A 19,044-nucleotide genomic window follows, 5' to 3' on the forward strand; every position below is an offset into this window, starting at 1 on the left:
ATGTTTGTCTAAGATACATGTATCTCTCAGAAAAATAATGCATAATATAAAATATTATATTTTCTAATATGCATATATATACACATCTGTTTATGTATATATACATGTACATATAAATATATAAACATATCTTGATACACATACACATACATAATGCATATATAACAGTTCATTTCAACATCCTGATCATTTATATTTTTCTCTAGCTCTGACTACTGCTGCATGCTTTCCGCAAATGGAAGCTAGTCCAGCAGGTTATACCCTCGGGCAGTGAGTATTAGAGCAGCATGGGCAAAGCTCTCAGCCATTTAGCCCTCCTAAATTGAATGTGTTATGTTAGTTACTGCATTGGTCTGTCTTTCTGCCGCTCATTTTGTGTCCAGGCAGTTTGGAGTTATAATGGCTGACAAAAGGGTCCAAGTGATGTTGCTCTGTTTTTTCATGAAGGCATGTATGAAGATGACCTCGCTGGATTTTAAAACATGTTTTGTGGCAGCTCCAGGTGGTTTTGCAAACACCAAGGTTAAAGATGGGCAGGCAGTTAGGGATTTGGGGAAATCCTCTGGCGCTGTGAAGGGCATCACAAACTTCACTGCAACACAGCAAGAGTAAGTAAAAATTTAAAAATGACTGAGTGATAGCTCGATGAGGCTCTGGCCAAAACCATGTGCTGGCTTCAGGAGCCCCAAACAGAAGTGAGTGGTTACCTTTGCATGATGCTCTAAGAACTTGACTGTCTTACCTTGTACAGTTTTGTTTCCGTTAGTGCTTCTATTTCCATGACATCGTTCCGTGTGTTAACCAGCTGGGTGAGTGCTTTCTGACTCCTTGCACAGCCATGCCTTCCTTTTATCGATGAGCACCCACCATAGCGTGGCTAGATTTTTGAATCCTTAGGTCACAGCCTTTGTCCCTCACCTTTTTTACTCCAGTGTCTTCTGATATTTAGTGTTTCACAGGTACAGTCTGATGCCCATTGAATTTTTTGGAGTTTTCTTTAATTCTTTCATATTCTTAATTTCAGAAGCCTTGAAGTCTCTTCTTTGCCTACTATTTGAATGCTTCAGCATTTTTTTCTCTTTATTCTGAAATTCAGAAATTTCATGAGGTATTTCTAGAACTTTTTCATTAATGTTATTCAGAACTCATTGAGTTTTTTCATATTAAGACTCAAGTGTTTTTTCAACTCAAAGAAAATTTTTTTATTTGGTTATTGTCATGCGGGGTGTCCAGCGGGGTCTCAGCTCCCGCCCCCCACATAAGAACGCAGGACATGGTGAGGCCAAAAAGGAACACCCACGGAGCCATAGCTAGGGGAATCATATCACTATATTCTCACCGGCGGCATCCGCCTCTCTGCAATCCGCTCTTGCTAGCCCCCATTTTTTCTGCTAGTGTAGCCACAGCAGTTATATTAGTGGCCAATAGCTCACGGGTTACAGCTGACAGCCAACTAGCCACAGCTGATGGCCATCTGATCACAGTTGATGGCCACTTACTACCTGAGCCAGCACCTTTCTATATGAGGCTGAGAGCCTGGAAACTGCTTTCTGGGGTTCTGTCCCCACAGTTATTGTTTCTGTTTTCCTGGATCTTTGCTCCCTGTCTCTTGTTTTTTTCATCTACCATATTTTGTCCTCTGTAACCTTTTTCTGTGACTTCTGGGAGATAATTCAAGCTTGTTATCTAAATCTCTTATTTAGATCACAATCTGTTTAACTGCCTTCCTTGTGGTTTTTAATTTGACAACGTGTGTCTATCTGGATACAGTGTTTAAGTTGTTCTCTCAATGTGGCTCCCTGTTCTGGTTGCACTGATTTAGTGGCCTCTTAAATCTTGTTTGTTTGTTTGTTTGTTTGTTTGTTTGTTTGTTTTAAAGAAGAAACCAGTTTCTCAGATTCTGGAAGGAATTGTATTTTCTAGGGCAGAAGGGGCAAGGGAAGGGGAGAGGACGTTTCCTCAAACACTCCTCAGATGCTCCCTCATTCTGAGCTCTTTATTTACACCTGTTTGTGTGTCCGTCTTCATACACAGAGATCAGTGTCCGTCTCTTGTTAGGAGTTGGGAAGGGTGCTGTCTTATTTACCTCTAAGTTATGAATGTTTATAAAAATTTAGAAAGAAATCTATCTAGAAACCCAGTTCATATATAACAGCTGACATATTTAGTGTCAGACAAGGAATTTTTTGCACTTGACTTTCTTACAGTGACAGAAGCAAAACGATGTATCTGCGTAGGTCAGGCCCCGATAAAGGAAGAACAAAAGGCCTGGGTCCATAGCAGGGAAGAAGGAAAGAAGCCTGTGCTTCCTGCCTCGCCTGGCCCACCTGCCCCTGCTGAAGATGCGAGCAGGTGTGGCCAAGGGGATTTCTCCTAGGCCTTCAAAGCCTGAGTGCTTCCCAGAGGCTCTGCTTGGGGTGTGGAGTTTCCCACCAACGGCTGTACCCTACATGAGTTATTGCTTTTCCTTTGCTGAGTCACAGATTGGTCTTCTATAATATATTTGACCCTTTTTCCTAAAGGTCACCCCCCCCACCTCATTTTTAGTTTCCATTACAGGGGATAGAGGGAGGTAAACTAATACCCTGAAGAAAAGCTCTCTATTCACTGTTTGCTTTTTTTTTTTTAACATTTGTCTTCAAATGTTATTAGCAATATAAGCGAAAGGCATAACATAATGATTTTACAACTGCCAGCATCCATTATGAATACAAAAAAGCACCAAACTTACCTGAAAATATACAGCACACTTTCTGCCTTTATGTGGAATTTATTGAGACTGTAATTGGGAGTAGAAAAAAATATATATAATTGGAGTCATAGTTTGATACCATATAGTATTTGTTGCTGCTTTTGATTTCTGTTATGTTTGCATCATGCTTTCCATTGTCCATTTTTCCCATTCTGTGTTGGAGTGGCACTTAGTGTCTCAAATTAACACGTGATAAAAATATAAGCTTCTCCTGGAAACCGAATGCAAATACTTACCAGGAAGCTAAATATCAATTTCTCTTTGGAGGCTGGACTGTCAGGAATCTGAAAGAGTCAGCTGGTTGTTTCTCAACCTGTGCTCTGAAACCTGTGTTTAATTTGCTCATAATAGACTGTGGTTAGGGGAATTCCCACCTTAGAAGCTAGTGGGCTGCAGGGTGGGGATTCCCCCAGCCTCCCTGCCCTGGGAAAACTTCTTTTCAGGTCAATGACTGACAAGTGGAGTAATTCTATCAAACTAACCAAGAGTGGCAGTATAAACCTTTAAAAACTGATTTGGCAATATGTTTCTAATTCCATGCAGCAGTCATAATCACACTTCGTTAACTTAAGGAAATGATACAAAAGAAGGAAAATGATAATGGAGGAAAGAATGCATTGACTCATTGTGTAGAAATAGAGAAGCATTCTAAGTGTTTCACAATGGGTTAGTTTTAATGAATGTTTGTTTAAGAGAATGAAAATTTTGTAACCATTAGAAATTATAATTGTGAAGACTTTAACAACATGAAAGAGTACAAATGATATCATGTTGATGGGGCGAATGGCTTATATATTGCAATTATATAAAAATATATATGTTTATGTCAAGTCTTAGAAAGGAACACAGAAGTGATTATTGGGGTGTTTGGATAATGTGTTACTTTCCCCCCCCCTCATTTATAAACTGCAATTAAATAACTTTCATAATTTAAAAATAGAGTTGTTGAAAAAAAACACACAAAAAACTAGTAATCAGAAAAGGTTTACCAACCCAAATGAAAAACTTTGCATTTGGTCTAATATTAAAACATTAACCCCTTCAGTGTTGACTACTGATTTTTTGCTGAGCTAATTTGCTACAAAATTTTTATTTACCTCTAAGTTGTGAATATTTACAAATTTAGAAAGAAATCTGTCTGGAAACCCAGTTACTATGTAACAGCTGACATAGTGTCAGACAAGGAGGTTTTTGCACTTGCCTTTCTTATAGTGACAGAAGCAAAACAACGTATCCGGATCCTTACATCCCATTGTAGGATGAATACTGTGCCCAAAGCTCCAAGGTGTCATAAGATCTAGAAATTGCTTTCTTTGAGGATCTGCTAACGGCTGGAGCTAAGTGTCCTTAGTCTAGAAGAGGAGGCTAAGGAGGTATGTGCAGAGAATTGCCTTGTGGAAGAAAGAATAGTGGAATTGTGTTGTTCTAGAAATAACTAAGTTGAAAGCAGGCAGATTTTCAGCTCAATATACAGAACCGTGGACTAATTAGTCACCCTCCAGCGCAGCTGTGGAACTGATTTTCTCATGAGTTCCCACGTTACTAGCTGCTGGGAGTGTTCAACAAAAGGTTAACCATCCCATTACCAGGGGTATTGTGGAAGGAAGGGAAACCCAGGATGATCCCATGACTTCTTGCCGCTCTAAAATTTTGTTCTTCTAGGTCATTTGCTTTGTCTTTCTAGCATGTGTGCATGTAGGCCTACCTGCCTTCTTTCCTTCCTCCCTGGAAAATCTTAGGAGAATTATAATATTGCAAACTTTTAAATTTTTTTCAGATTTACATTTTTAATTGAGGTATAATTTGCATACAACAAAATGCACAAATCTTTGGTGTTCAGTTCTGTGTGTTTTGACAACTGTATACATTTGTGTGACTATTTAGAACATTTCTATCCAGAAAATTCTCTCACGTCCCTTTCTAGTCAATCCTTCCACCCCTCCGCCCCCACCCCCAGGAGGTAACTACTTTCTGGTTTCTATGCAGTAGATTAAGTTTATCTTTATACTGCATATAATTGGAATCAAGAAGTGTATATTGATTTTAGTTTTTAATTTTAGTCCACAAAATGCTTCTGAGATTTATACAGTTGTTTTTATTGTTGAATAGTATTCCATTGTCTGGAATGGAATTTGCTTATTCATTCTCCTATTGGTGGATATTTGGGTTCTAATGAATAAGGCTGCTGTGTGTGTGTATGTGTTTGTGTGTGTGTGTATGTGTGTGTGTGTTTATATATATATATATATATATATATAATTTTATTTTGAGTAATATGTTCTTATTTTTGTTTAGTAAATATCTAGGAGTAAAATTTCTGGGTCATAGTAGATATAGATATATGGTTAACTTGATTAAACTGACAAACACTTGTACAATTACCTTTGTACCAAATCTTCCCCAATAATTAGTATTGTCAGTCTTTAATTTTAGCCTTCTAGTAGGTGTGAAATGGTACCTATTGTGGTTTAAATTTGCATTTCCCTAATGACTATTGATGTTGAGTTCCTTTTCATGTGCTTTCTCGGCCATTTGTGTATCTCCTTTTATAAAACATCTGTTCAGATCTTTTGCCTATTTTAAAATTATATTGCCTTTTTATTGTTAATATATAGGAGTTCTTTACATATTCTAGATACAAATCGTTAGATCTGTGAGCGGTAAATATTTAACAGTCTGTGGTTTGCTTATTAAGTTTGGTAGAGGTATCTTTGAGCAGAAAATTTTTATTTTTATGCAGTCCAGTTGACCACTTTCTTGTCTTTCGTGGACAGACGTTTTATGTTCTGTCCAAGAATTTTTGCTCATCCAAAGTCATGAAGATTTTCTGTTTTTTTCTTCTAGAAGCTTTACAATTCCACGTTTTACAGTTAGATCTATGCACCATCTCAAGTTAATTTGTTGTGTATGGGGGGAGGAAAGGGTAGAGATTCTTTTTATTTCTCCATACAGACATCCAGTTTTCCCAGCATTATTTATTGAAAAGGCCATTCTTTTCCTATTTGACTGATTTTGTTATTATGGACAAGTTTGTTGAGAATTAACTGAGTGTGCAGTCTCTCTGGGCTCTGTTTTGATGCATTGATCAATTTATCAATCCTTATTCCAGTATCACAGTATTTTGGTTAGTATATATTTATAATAAATCTTGAATTTTGGTAATATAATACCTCCACCTTTAGTTTTTTCTTTGTCAGAATTATTTTGGTAATTCTAAACATTTGCATTCCATGTATATTTTAGAATTGGCTTGCCAATTTCATTTTAAAAGCCTGCTAGGAGTTTGATTGGGATTGCATGAAATCTATAGATAATTGAAGAGAATGAACATATAACTTTAAAATATTGAGTCTTTCAATCTATGAACATGGTACAGCTCTCCATTTATTTAGGTCATCTTTAATTTCTCCCACAATGCTTTATAGTTTTTATGATAGGGGTCTTGCACATCTTTTGTCAGATTTGTTTCTAAGTATTTGATATAGTTTTTTATGCTATTTTAAATAATATTGTTTTTACTTTCATTTTCAGTTGCTTGTCACAAGTATATGGAAATTCATTGCTCTTTATAATTGACTTTGTATCTTCAGATTTGTTAAATTCACTTATTCTAGTAGTTTTAAAATAAATCCCATAGAGTATTCTATGTACACAATCATGTCAGATTCATATTTACAAATATACGTATTAATATTTTCCTTTAAAATCTTTTTTGCCTTCTTTTTTCTTGTTAAACAGTGTGGTACTTCTACTAAAATGTTCAACAGAAGTCATCAGAGCAGTTAGTTTTGCCTAGTTCCCGATCTTAGAGAAAAAGCGTTCAACGTTTCCCATTAAGTACGATGTCAGCCCTAAGTTTTTCATAGCTGTCCTTCATCAGATTGAAGAAGCTTCCTTTCATCCCTAGTTTATTGAGAATTTGTATCGTGAATGAACACTGAATTTTGTCAGACCCTTTTTATGCATTTATTAAAATGATCGTTGATTATCTCCTTTAGTCTGATCATTGGTTTTTACATTGTTCTTCTTTTCTAATATGTGTTTAAAGCAATAAACTTTCCTCTAAGCACTGCTTTAGTTGCGTTCTACAAACTTTTATTTTGGATTGTCATTATCACTCAGTTTGAACCTTTTTCTGTTTTCTCTCATGATTTGGTTTTTGTTCCGTGGGTTACTTAGAGGTGGCTTCCTTGATATTGAAATATTAGGGATTTTTCTGTTTTTGCCACATGTGTTCTTTCCTCATGATGAAAAGTTCCTTTTTATCTCTGATCATACTCCTTGGCTTGAAGTCTATCTGATCTGATGTTAATAAAACCATGCCAGCTTTCCCATGCAAATGCTTTCTATGATTTATGTTTAAAGTGAGTTTCTTGTGAAAGCACATAGTTGTGTTGTCTTTTTTTTTAAAACCTTTCCTGACATTCTGTGTCTTTTCCAGAGCAGTCTGTCCATTTATATTTAATTGCCTACTAATATAGTTGGGTTTAAGTCTGCTATGTAGATATTTACGTTCTTTTTGTCCTGTCAGTTTTTTGTTTTGCTGTACCTCCTTTCTGCCTTCTTTTGAGTGAATCATGCATTTTTACTATTTAGTTTTATTTCCTCTATTGATTTTTTTTTTTTTTTAAATACTCAGTGGTGGTGAGTGTGGGTGTAAGTTTTGGTTTTCTTTCCTTTTCTAAAAAAAAGTCATGGCTTAGAGCTTTGTTGTTCAATATAATAGTCACTAGCCATGTGTGGCTATTTAAATTTTAATTAATTGAAATGTGAAAAAAATGTGTCCCTGGCCATAGTATGGAAAATGAATTGAAAGGATTCAGGAGTAGAAATGGGAAGGTAAATTAGGACATTGTCTTAGAAACACTGGAAAAATTTTGTGAGATCTTTCTAACAGAGTTTAAGAGAAATGGTGGGATTGAGAGAGATTGGAGAGGAAAAATCAACTAGAGTGGCTAACAAATGGAATGTCCAATGAAGGAGAAGGGGAAGGGAGGTCAAGTGACTCTTAAGATTTCGATCTTGGGCAAGCAAGTGAAGGGTGGTGCCATTATTTGAGGAAAGTGAAAGAGTTGAGTTTTAGAGACCTTGAGAGTCAGATGTTTGTAGGAAATTCCAGGTAGAGAGATAAGCAGTAGGCAGTTGGCTCTATGTGTCAAGAATGTTGAAGAGCTATGTAGAGCAGAGAATTTTCAGGTTTTTAATTTAAATATTGATGAACTCAAAGGTATATAAAATCACCATGGTAGTATCATAGAGTAAAAATATACAGGACTCCTGGGATCTCCAGCATTTCAGAGGAGGAGGAGAACCTATATAGAGCTTATAGATAGATGGAAGGAAAACTAGGAGCGAGTATGTCATTAAATACAAGGGAATAGAGAGTTATGAATGAATTGTTAAATAACAGTGAAAGATTTTCTAGACAGGTGTTACATAAATAATATTTGATGAACTCGACTTAGATCTACTTTTTCAAGGAGCAAGCAAAGTGCTTTGAAATTAGTCAATGCTTTTATCTTTTAAACTCCATTCATTCTGTTGCCTTTATCTCTTAGTATTTCTTTTATCTTGCTGTGTACCAGGCACTCTCCTAGGTGTGGGAGATACGAGATGAATAAAAGTTATTTTCTGTTGTACTCTTTCTGTAAGAGAAAGACATGCAAACAAATAATTAGAATACAAAAATATAAGGTTCCGTAAGTAAAACGAGGTTGTAGGAGGTGCTGCAGGAAGTTAGAAAGAGCACCCAGCTCTTCTATGCCTTTATAGGCTATTCTTTTTGCGTGGATCGCCTTTTCCTGCTTCTTTACCCAGACAGCTTCAAAACTCAGCTCAAACATCATTCCAGGAACTTTCTTTCTGTTTTATTTAATTCTTAAGGAAAATGGTGACAGGTATTGGACAATGTATCTCGAAACCAATCACTGAAAAAAGAGGAAGAGAGGGAAAGAAGGAGGAAAGGAGAATCAAAGTTGAAAAAAATAATATATACTCAACTATAAGAAATTCAAACAATACAGAAAACACAAGGAAGATTACCCAGGATCCCACGACCTAGAAATAATCATTATTAACATTATGTTATCATCATCCTGAAATACCTTTATAGGTTTATACATATAAAAAGATAGACAGATAATTTCATATAATTAGGATCATACTACATATGCTATTTTAAATGGTAAGTGCTTAATTTCACTTTTAAAAGATTAGTATAAAAAAAGATAAACCTTACATAAAGGATTCTTTATAAGAGATAGTAATTACTCGAAGATCTATCTAAAGTTAACAAAAAAAATTGTGTAAAACACTGATGCTTTGGTGATTTTATAAAGCTATAAGTTTCTGTGTTTTACTTTTTCACAGCTTAATATGGCTCTGCTCTAAGTGATGAAGAAATTAGCTCTTTCAATGTCTTTTTACCTTCCTCCCCTCAACCCCCCACTCCAACTGCTTCCTGGTTTTCAGTTGTAATTACATCTTCACTGTTTATAACATTTATCTACCTTTCTGTGATCTAATCCATGTATCTGTCTATTCTCTTCTCAGTATTTAAATGGATTCAGTTCTCATCATCATCTCTTATGCCATGGTCTCTGGCTTCTCCATTCTAGACTTCTGTATTTGTATTCACCTCTTGGTTGGCTAGATTTCATCAAGTAGTTTTCCTAAGAAGGACCCTGGTAGTCCCTGAAGTCTATACTGTCTGTCACCTTTATGAACTTGAGTGACAGCTTGGCTGGCCATAAACTTGTTGAGCCATGCTTTCTTTCCCTTGAAATTTGACATTTCTCTTCTGTCTCCTGGAATTGTGTCAAACCAGTTTTTTTTCTTTACTACTACTATTCCTCTCACCCCCCCCCACCCCCTTTTTGAATCAGAATGGCAGTTTGGAAAGAACGCACAAGAGGTCTTTACCTCTTCACTCACCGTGCTTGGGAGAACTATTACTGGCAAGGACCACCACAGCTCTGATACTTTCATGTGAAGCAGAGTATGTGGGGGTATTAACCATGCACCTTTGTTTTCCTTTCTAGAGATAATTGATGATCTTGCCAACCTGGTGGAGAACACAGATGAGAAACTTCGCACTGAAACCCGGCGTGTGACTATGGTGGACAGAAAGTCAACATCTTGTGGTAAGCGAGACCTACAGTCAAGATTCTGCCTGCCTCATCGCCTGCGGTTCACTCTGCTTTGAGTTTCCCGTTTGTCTCATTACTGCAGGGATTGGTTGCTCTTCTAAAAACAGGCAGACCCATTTGATGAAGCATTGAAATTGCTAAAAGATACCTATGTCTTGAAATGAATTGTTATGCTTTCAGGGGAAGTATAATGTATTATTATTATTATTTAATTTAAAACAAGAAACCTTTTTGTATGCTTATAGAGAATAACAGTTTGGGAAATGACATAACCTTATGCAGATTGGTGGTGGTACATCTGGGTTGTAAAACTACTTCGTTTACTGTTCCATCTTTTAATGACAAGCTTAGTTGTTGGAGCTTAAACTCCAGAGCAATTAGGAGTCCAGGTTCTGAATTCTGAGGGAGTTCAAATCCTACATTTGGTGATGTTACTTTTGGCAGTCACTTTACTCAATGATACCGGGTACATAAAATGTGGATTCACATGCCAAGAATCACCTGGAGTGATTCTTAAAATGCTGGTTCCCAGAGGTTCTGATTGAGTAGGACTGGGTTGGAGTTCAAGAGTGTTCCTTGTTTAACAAGTACACCGAACAGTTCTGGTGTAGGTACTTGCTATTCTGCAGAAGCTCTGATGCAGATTTTTGTGAGGTTTAAATTACATATTGCCTGTGCACAGTGCCTTTCCAAGGTAAGTGATGGTAAATGGTGGGGATAGTAGTAACAATCATGGCGGCTGTTATGGTGGTTCATCTCACAAAGCTGCCCACGTTTATAGAGCTAATACTTTTGTTACAAATGGAAATGCAATAACAACAACAGTGCGCACACAGACACACAAACACACACACACACATACACACTAGCAATTGGAGTCCATGCTTTGCCTAACTTGTACCCCTTTCAGTATGAAAACTACTCGTATAATGGATTCCCTCTGATCTGTATAGTTTTAGAACAAGGACCTCTGTGCGAGGGTCACCTGAGATGTACAGCTTGAGAAGCGTCACCTCCCTGCCCACCTGTGTTTGAATAGAAGTCTAGGACAACACAGGGAGAGAAAACCGGACAGATAGGGACCCCACAACCCTGGAGGAAGTGGAGCTCTGAAGGGCCTACCGCTTCCCTTTTATCACCCATTCTGCTGTCCCAGATTTCACCCATCAGATACCAACCCGCTCTGTGCTGTCTGCTCCTGCAGGCGTGAGCTTCCTTCTGCCCGCCGGAAGCAGAGACTTGTTGATTTTGCTTTCCCAACCTTCTCACATCACTTCTGTCCACAGGGTCGTTCTTTGCACCAGGTCCTAAAACTCGGGAAACAGAGAGATCTGGGTTCACTTTCTTATTATCTTTGATTTCAATATAAACTTACCCTTGCTGAACCTTAGTTTCCTCAGCTGTAAAAAAGTGGACAACCTAGTTATCAAAATTAAATTGTAGAAAGCATGGACAGTGTCTCATGCTGGCCATCTTTCCTGAATTTCCATATTTATGTGGGGAGGCCCTAGAGCGTAATGGATAGTGGTCTCTAGACTGGTATCCCATCTTCACCACTCACCAGCTGTGTGACCTTGGCAAAGCCCAAATTCCCCTTTGCCTCAGTTTTCTCATCTTTGAAATGGCAACAAGAGGGTTGCTGTAAGGAATAAATAAATTAATATAGATAAAGATACAGTTATAGATGATGTTGATATAGGTAATATAGATGCAGATATACAGATTAGATACATAGCATTTAGAAGAGTGTTTGGCACATAGTAAGCAGTGGGCAAGTGTTAGTTATTATCACTACATGTCCAAAGTAGGAAGAGTCTTCCCAATTCAGTGACAACCTTCCTGTGCTCATGTGCTAAGGGATCATGGTGCTATTAATTTGGCATGAACATATACGTAGACATGTTGGTCAGTTTTTGTATTTGCAACGTAGTGGCCCTCAGCACGTCATTCATGAAGTCATAATGGAGAATGTTGCCAGTTTTTTACTTTATGGCATTACTTAGTGTTGGTATTTATACCCAGAAAGTTCCATAAAACCTTCTGAACTGAATTCTTAAGTGTTTTATTGTTTTAAAATGGAAGAAATTTAGAAGCTCTCAGATTACTGAAATGCATGTTTTTAAACCTTGGTATCTTAAATTGTTAACTGTCAACTTATCTCATGCCTTACTTATATTTAGTTATATATTAGTTATAAGTGTATATATTATTTTTATATATATATACACATATATATATATACATATATATATATATATATATATATATATATATATATATATATATAATCTATAACAGAATTACATAGAGTGACTCAGAAGGGAGAAGTGCAACAGTTTAACAGTGTTAGATACTGAAAGAAGAAATTTCTTTATTCTTTCAATGCAAATAGTTTAGAGAGATTTGTTTCTCTGATCCCTTCAGTTTTTTCCTAATATTTACTTAGCAGTTCTATCACTATCGTAGATCAACACCCAAATAACTATGCTTACACCATTTCTGATGCCGGATACCTTTAAAGGAAAATGTATTGCATTTGTATTTTGAAAGGGAAATTTGTGATCATGTATGTTTGTTGACAAGCAGTGCTAGTTTTCCCTTATTGATGAAGGTTGAGCCTGTGGCCTCCAAAGCTCTAGGGAAGTCAGAATTGTGTTTATGACACCCAGCAATTAACTTCTAAGATGTTCGTTCATCACTATTAAGCCTTTGAACACAAGGCATATTGTGGGATTTACTGAGTAGGTCTGGCAGCCCTTGGCAAAATTAGTCAGACCTTTTATTTAAAAAATTGCTTTATTGTGGTAAAATGTACACACCATAAAATGTCCCATTGTAATTATTTTTAAGTGCTCAACTCAGTGGCACTGAGCACATTTACATTGTGGTGCCACCATCACCACCATCCGTCTTCAGAACATTTTCATTAATCCCAAACTAAAACTGTTCCCATTAAACACTAATTCCCCATCCTCCTCCCCCAGCCCCTTTCAATCACCATTGTACTTTCTGTCTCTATAAATTTGACTGCTCTAGGAACCTCATATACGTGGAATTGTACAGTATTCATCCTTTTGTATTTGGCTTATTTCACTTAGCATAATGTCTTCAGTATGCCTCTGTGTTGGAGCGTCAGAATTACCTTCCTTTTTTAAGGCTGAGTAATATTCCATTGTATGTATACACCATATTTGGTTTGTCCATTTCTGACAGTGGACTCTTAGGTTGTTTCCATCCTTTGACTATTGTGAATAATGTTGCTATGAACATGAGTATACAAGTATTGTTTCAAGTCCCTGCGTTTCTGTGTATATACCCAGAAGTGGGGTTGCTGTATGAAATGGCATTTCATTTTTTTTGAGGAACCACCCTACTAACCTGACCTTTTGTTTTGCTTCCAGCCTTTAAACTCTTGGGTACTTTCTAGTAGTTTCTTTTTTTATCTGATAGAGCCCTTTTGCTGGCAAGAATCAGGGATTTCCACAGCCTGAGTGGGGCAGGCAAGCAGGGAGAAAGTTAAGGCTCTGGGCCCACTACAATTGGGAAATGTAATAGAAGACCCCTCCTATTTATTATTATTATTATTATTATTATTATTATTATTATTATTATTATTAATTTGGGGTCCCAAAGCTATACCCTTAGGATAAAAATGGCCCAGAAGTAAGCTTGCCTTTGACAATTATGGAGAAGACAGCCTTGGCACCGAACAGAATAGTGGAAGAAAAACCAAAGAAAAAAAATTCCGGTTCCTGACAAGTTGTGGTCACAGAAGGGGCCCTTGTGTGGATTTGCAACCTGAGTATCCATACTCAGGATGGACCAGGAAACCTCATACCTGAATTAGGTTTGAAGTATACTTACCTGTGATAGCTCCAGGTGCCTGGCAAAAACAATGAAATGCCTCTCTGGAAAAGGGCCTATTTATCCTAGGTCTCTAGGAATCAACCCATAATAAATCTTTCAGGACAATGACCAGCACACAGTCAAAGATAATCTAGGATACGTGGAAACAGCACAACATGAACCAGGACCAGCAACAGACCACAGAAACCAATCTGCAGAGACTTGCAGTATTAGAATTATCAGCCATGGACTGTGAAATCAATTATGCTCGTTATATTTAAAGAAAGAAATGACAAGCTTGAAAGTATCTTCAGAGAATAGGAGACTATAAAGAGTAACATAGAAAATTTGGAAAGGAATCAAGTAGAACTTCTAGAAATAAAAAAATAACAGAAATTCAAAACTCAGTAGACATATTTGATACCAGCAAAAGAGAATCAACTAGAGAGACAGATCAGGAAAAAAAAAAACAAAACATACCATATTCCCTTTCCATAAATGCTAGCATTCACAAGAGGATATCCAAATGCCATGGAGTTTAAACTGTGATCTCAATAAGAAAGGCATTTGAGGGGCAGGGGCTCGGTCTAAGAACCTCAAGAAGTATCATGTTTCCCCAAAAATAAGACCTAGCAGGGCAATCAGCTCTAATGCATCTTTTGGAGCAAAAATTAATGCAAGAACCGGTATATATATATATATTTTATATTATATTACATTACATTACATTATATAAGATCCTGTCTTATAGTAAAGTAAGACCGAGTCTTATATTAATTTTTGCTTCAAAAGATGCATTAGAGCTGATTGTCCATCTAGGTCTTATTTTTGGGAAAACACAGTAGCAAAGAGTTAATCACCTGCTTTCCCAAATGCAAGGCCAGGTTGATCATTTTATATGTAAACACATACATATACATACATGAAACTGCAAGCAAGGTATGTGTTAACTATTTGGGGGATGGGAATTCAGCAGCTTTCTCCAGTGTAACTCGGTGGCTGTTCACATGGCACTCTATTACCGTTTAAGTAAGAGCCCTTGAGTAATCTGAGGATTGTGGCCAGCACCTCATCATTTTACTTAGGGGAGCGCAAAAATAGGTTGTGAACCGTGAAATGGGCTTTTGTTTCCCTGTGCTCAGCGTATCTTCCTTGTTGATCTGGTCTATCAGTCATAGATGCTTTCGCAGTGGGGAAATTTCTAGTTATAAGTACAGGCCGAACTGCAAGGGGGCCACACAGAAGGGCCTGGTGATGAATTTGTTTGTTCAGTTGTTAACAAAGGATTCAAGCACCTCTTTGTGAACCTTTCACTCGGGAGCCCAGGCTTTACAATTTTTACTGAGATCTTCGCATGGTTTTCCTCCCTTTTCTCCGCCCACCCCCACCTCAGTAATAGCATCGCATAGAAAACAATCTTGTTTTCTTCCAGTTGCTAAATGCAAATTAGATAGATAGTTTCTGTCGATGCCTATATGTATTTTCAGATATGTTACTTGTATTAAGGACATCACATGAGAGCAGGATCTTTGTAATTGCAGTTTAAATATTCAGTGCGCCTAGTTCTCATTAGAATTCAAAATAGAGCCTCGTCTGGGTCTGAGGGACGGAGCCAATTGTGAAAGGCCAGACTAAGAATTCTGAATGACTTGGGTTGAGGGACAGTGTTGCTTCTCAGCATATTGACTATTCCATAATGTGGCCTAAGTACATTTATTGTGATTTTTAGCAAGGTTTCAGTGATGTGGTTAGAAATCAGCCCAAGTGACATTGCATTAACACTTTCTCAACCTGAAACCACTGGATTTGCCTTCAGCTCATCGGAAAGTGGTCGTCTGAGGGAGAAGGAGCAGTTCGGTGGTTAAGAGTACAGGACAGCATCGGCGTGGAGTCAGACAGACCTGGGTCACAGTTGGAGCTCTGCCTCTACAACCTGGGTTGAGCCACCTGCCCTCTCTAAGTCTCAGCTCCATTCTCTATACAATGAGGGTAACAATTACTAGTACCCGTGGTTATTCTGCAAACGAATGAGAACAAGTTGGGTGGCACAGTGACTGGTTCTAGAGGATCCCCAATAAAAGGCAGCTATGTTAAAATGTGCATTTAAATTGGTTGCTGAGAGCCGCCTCAATAGATAAGACTCAGAGGCTCTTAGCTGTGTTTGAAGCCAGACTTGAAAAGCCTTTAAGGAGAATGGGGGTGACCTGAGTAAGTCGTGCAGGGATATTCTGGAGCTAGGAAGTTAGCACCTTCATTGATGAGAACTGGAGCTGAATTTCAAAAAAAATTAATCGAAATTTAGAATTGGCAGCTAAAGCTTGCCACCTGTAGTGAAATTAGTGAGTGCCTCATCTAGTGCACGCGTGGATGGTGGTGGTGTTGCCTTCCTTGGCATAGCACTTACATTTGCTCTTTTGAACCTAATACAACCTAGGTAAGAAGCTGAGTTCTGAGTTGTCTGGTTTACTTAACTGACCTTAGAGACAGTTTAATTGTCTCTAAGAAATTGTTTTTAAAACCCTACCACAAACACAAACAATTAACCTGGAGCAAAAGAATAACCATGCGGGATCTTTTATTTATCTTCTGTCTATCAAGAATATTCTTCCTGGCTATTGTTTCCTTACTTTTCTTCTTTTCCCTTACCTTCCTTTGTTGAGATAATCTAGTTCAATTCCTCAGCTCCCTTTTTCTTTACATACGTATATGTCTATCTCTATATTGTCGTGTCATCTTTAATTCAGTCTCTGTGGAGAAATGCCCAGTCTTCTGCTAGTGCATGTCTGCCTTCAAAGCCATTTCATCCTCAGCTTAGCGCTGCCTTGACCATTCATTAATTCCTTTCTTCTTGCATGCCAGCATAATTATTGGGCACCATCTGTGTGCCAGGTATTGGAGCTGAAAGCTACATAAGGCACAGCCCCTGCCCTTGGGGAACTTAGAGCCTAGGAGAGGGTCGCATGGCACAAATCACTAATGACTGCAGGTGGCACAGGAGGAAAAGGATCCAAGTCAGCTGAGGGGGGTCAGAGGTTTCAAGAGGACACGACACTAGAGCGGTGGTCCGAAGAAATCAGGAGAAGTTTCTGATAAAGCGCAAAACCCAAATAAGCAGGAAGTGTATGCTATGATCCCATTGAAGAGAGGCAGGGAGAGAAGAAAGGAAGGATAGAGAGAAAGGAGGGACAATACAAGGATCCAATAACTGCCGTATAGAAGTGTTTGTCAGAGCACGAGAAGCAGATGTCATTGACATTGATTACTTCAGAGTACTGTGAGGAGGCCAGGTTTGGAGCTGGGTGACGGGAGATTATCAATGTTTTCTTCAGATAGCTTTAGAAATGTTTACAGTAAGCCTGTTTTACTGTTGTAATTTAAAAATTAATTACAATGTTAAGAAAAAAATGCTTCTACTCAATATTTTGGTACTTCCAGTCATTTCTTTCCCTACAATTATACTGCAGTATGATAATACCATATTTTTAAACTCTTCTATTTTTTTAAAAAACATTTTATTATCAACCCACTTTCCTTTTAGTGCCATTGGTGTCTTTCTGTCAAATGGCTGTACCGTCATTTACTTCAGTACTGCTGTTTGGGGCTGTTAGATTTCCACAGTTTTCTGGAAACAATTTACTGGAAATAATTGTGGAAATAATGCTGTATTGTATGCATAAAGCTTGCTTCCATATTTAGGATTTTTTTCTCTCAGGTAGGGTATGAGTGAGGACGCTTCCGGGGCCAGAATCAGACTGGCTCTGGGTGTCTTATACTGATGGGGCCGTGATTGGAAGGTTGTTTGAGGTCCAGAGAAGTGACAGGAAGCTGGAGGGCCAAGGGTCAGAGCAGCCGTGCCTGGGCAGGGAGAGTGAGGTCGGGAGGCTGAAGCCAGAGGTGCTGAGAGAGGCCACTGCCTCTGACCATACATCTCTGCCTGTCCTGGTCAGAGGAGGAGGCTGAACTGGCCAGGCTTCACTACCAAGGGTGGGCAGAGGAGGAATCCGACTGCATTGGTGGCCCAAGTGGGAAGCAACACACTGCGTCCTGCCATCACTTCATGCGGTGGGAGTTCTGTCAAAATGAAAAGGAGTGTTAGCTACCTCTGAACAGCCAGGGAAAAAAAAAAAACAAAACAGATGTATTTCCCGAGTAGATTTATTTAGACCCAGAGGATGAGCAGGGTAAAGCCTTTTGATATATATTACCAAATTACTCTCCAGTAATGTATCAGAGACCATCCCCCATCGGGACTCAGTCGTGACCGGTTCTGGCTAAAATGCACTGCCTCCCTCACTCTTCCTCTCCTTGAAAAGCTTCTGGTATTCAAGATGGTTCTTTATGTCAGAGATGGCTCTTGTTTCTTCATTTCTGTGACATCGTATCACCCCGAGATTTATCCTGCCACTCCTGTTGCTGACTCCTTGCCCTCCTTTGTTCTGTTATTTGTTGAATGCCGCTGTATGTCAGGCACTGAGGATAAGTGTCGGAGAAGACCTAACGCCTGGCTTCACGGGGCACGAGCGTAACAGGAAAGCAGCAAACACAGGGGGAAGGCTCTCCCCGATGTGGACAGGGCACTGTGGAAGCAACTAGAGCTCATTGTCGAAAGCTCAATAGAAGTGTAACCATGGCAGGTGGGAGAAACTAGCATTTCAGGCAGTAGGAAACACAGGTTGGAAGGAGGCACTAAGGCAGGTAGCAATGCTCGGTTTCTCACACAATAGGACTGGCTGGCTGGGATCAAGGTGCCTGTGGAGAGGCGTAGAAAATGAAGCTAGCCGGGCAGGCTGGATCAAGTCAGTGCAGAGCCTTGGGTGCTAAATCAGTCTCCCGTTGTCTCTTTCATTATTTTTTCTTCCCTCTTCTATTGAGGATAATACTTAGGGCTCCATCCTCTGTTCTTTTTTTCTTGGTACTTTTCCTTTAAGCTACTTCATTAACTCTCCTGAACGGCTTCATGGGCAACTACAAGCTCTGCATCTCAGACCTGAACTTCACCTGAATCTCAAGGTCTGTGTCTTCATCTGCTGCCAATTACTTTCTCTTGACGGTCCCCAGCACCCTCTCAATCTGTACACGTTCTTTGTAGGCCCCTTATCTTTATCCCCAAAAATGCTTCCTCTTCCTTGCTTCCTATTTTTTCAGGCTGAACCCTTGCTTCATCCCTTCGAGTGCTTTCAGAGGCCGGACAGGAAACCTTCATGAACGAAATGAGCCGCTGTGATTGTCTCCAGTGGCAAACTAGAGAATAAACAGCAGATTTCTGCCAGTGAGAAACGCAACCTAGAATTGCCAGAT

General features: G+C 38.7%; 1 protein-coding gene across 2 annotated transcripts in view; it reads left to right on the forward strand.

Annotated features, from left to right (window-relative positions):
- Positions 1-19,044, forward strand: part of STX8 (syntaxin 8) — a 238,348-nt gene that overhangs the window by 134,838 nt on the left and 84,466 nt on the right. For both annotated transcript variants that reach the window (XM_081029146.1, XM_081029147.1), the window contains exon 7: positions 9,793-9,894. In XM_081029146.1, the coding sequence (XP_080885272.1) occupies positions 9,793-9,894 (102 nt within the window). The remainder of the gene's footprint in view (positions 1-9,792; positions 9,895-19,044) is intronic.

Source organism: Rhinolophus hipposideros, assembly GCF_964194185.1.
Source record: "Rhinolophus hipposideros genome assembly, chromosome: 20".
Taxonomy (NCBI): domain Eukaryota; kingdom Metazoa; phylum Chordata; class Mammalia; order Chiroptera; family Rhinolophidae; genus Rhinolophus; species Rhinolophus hipposideros.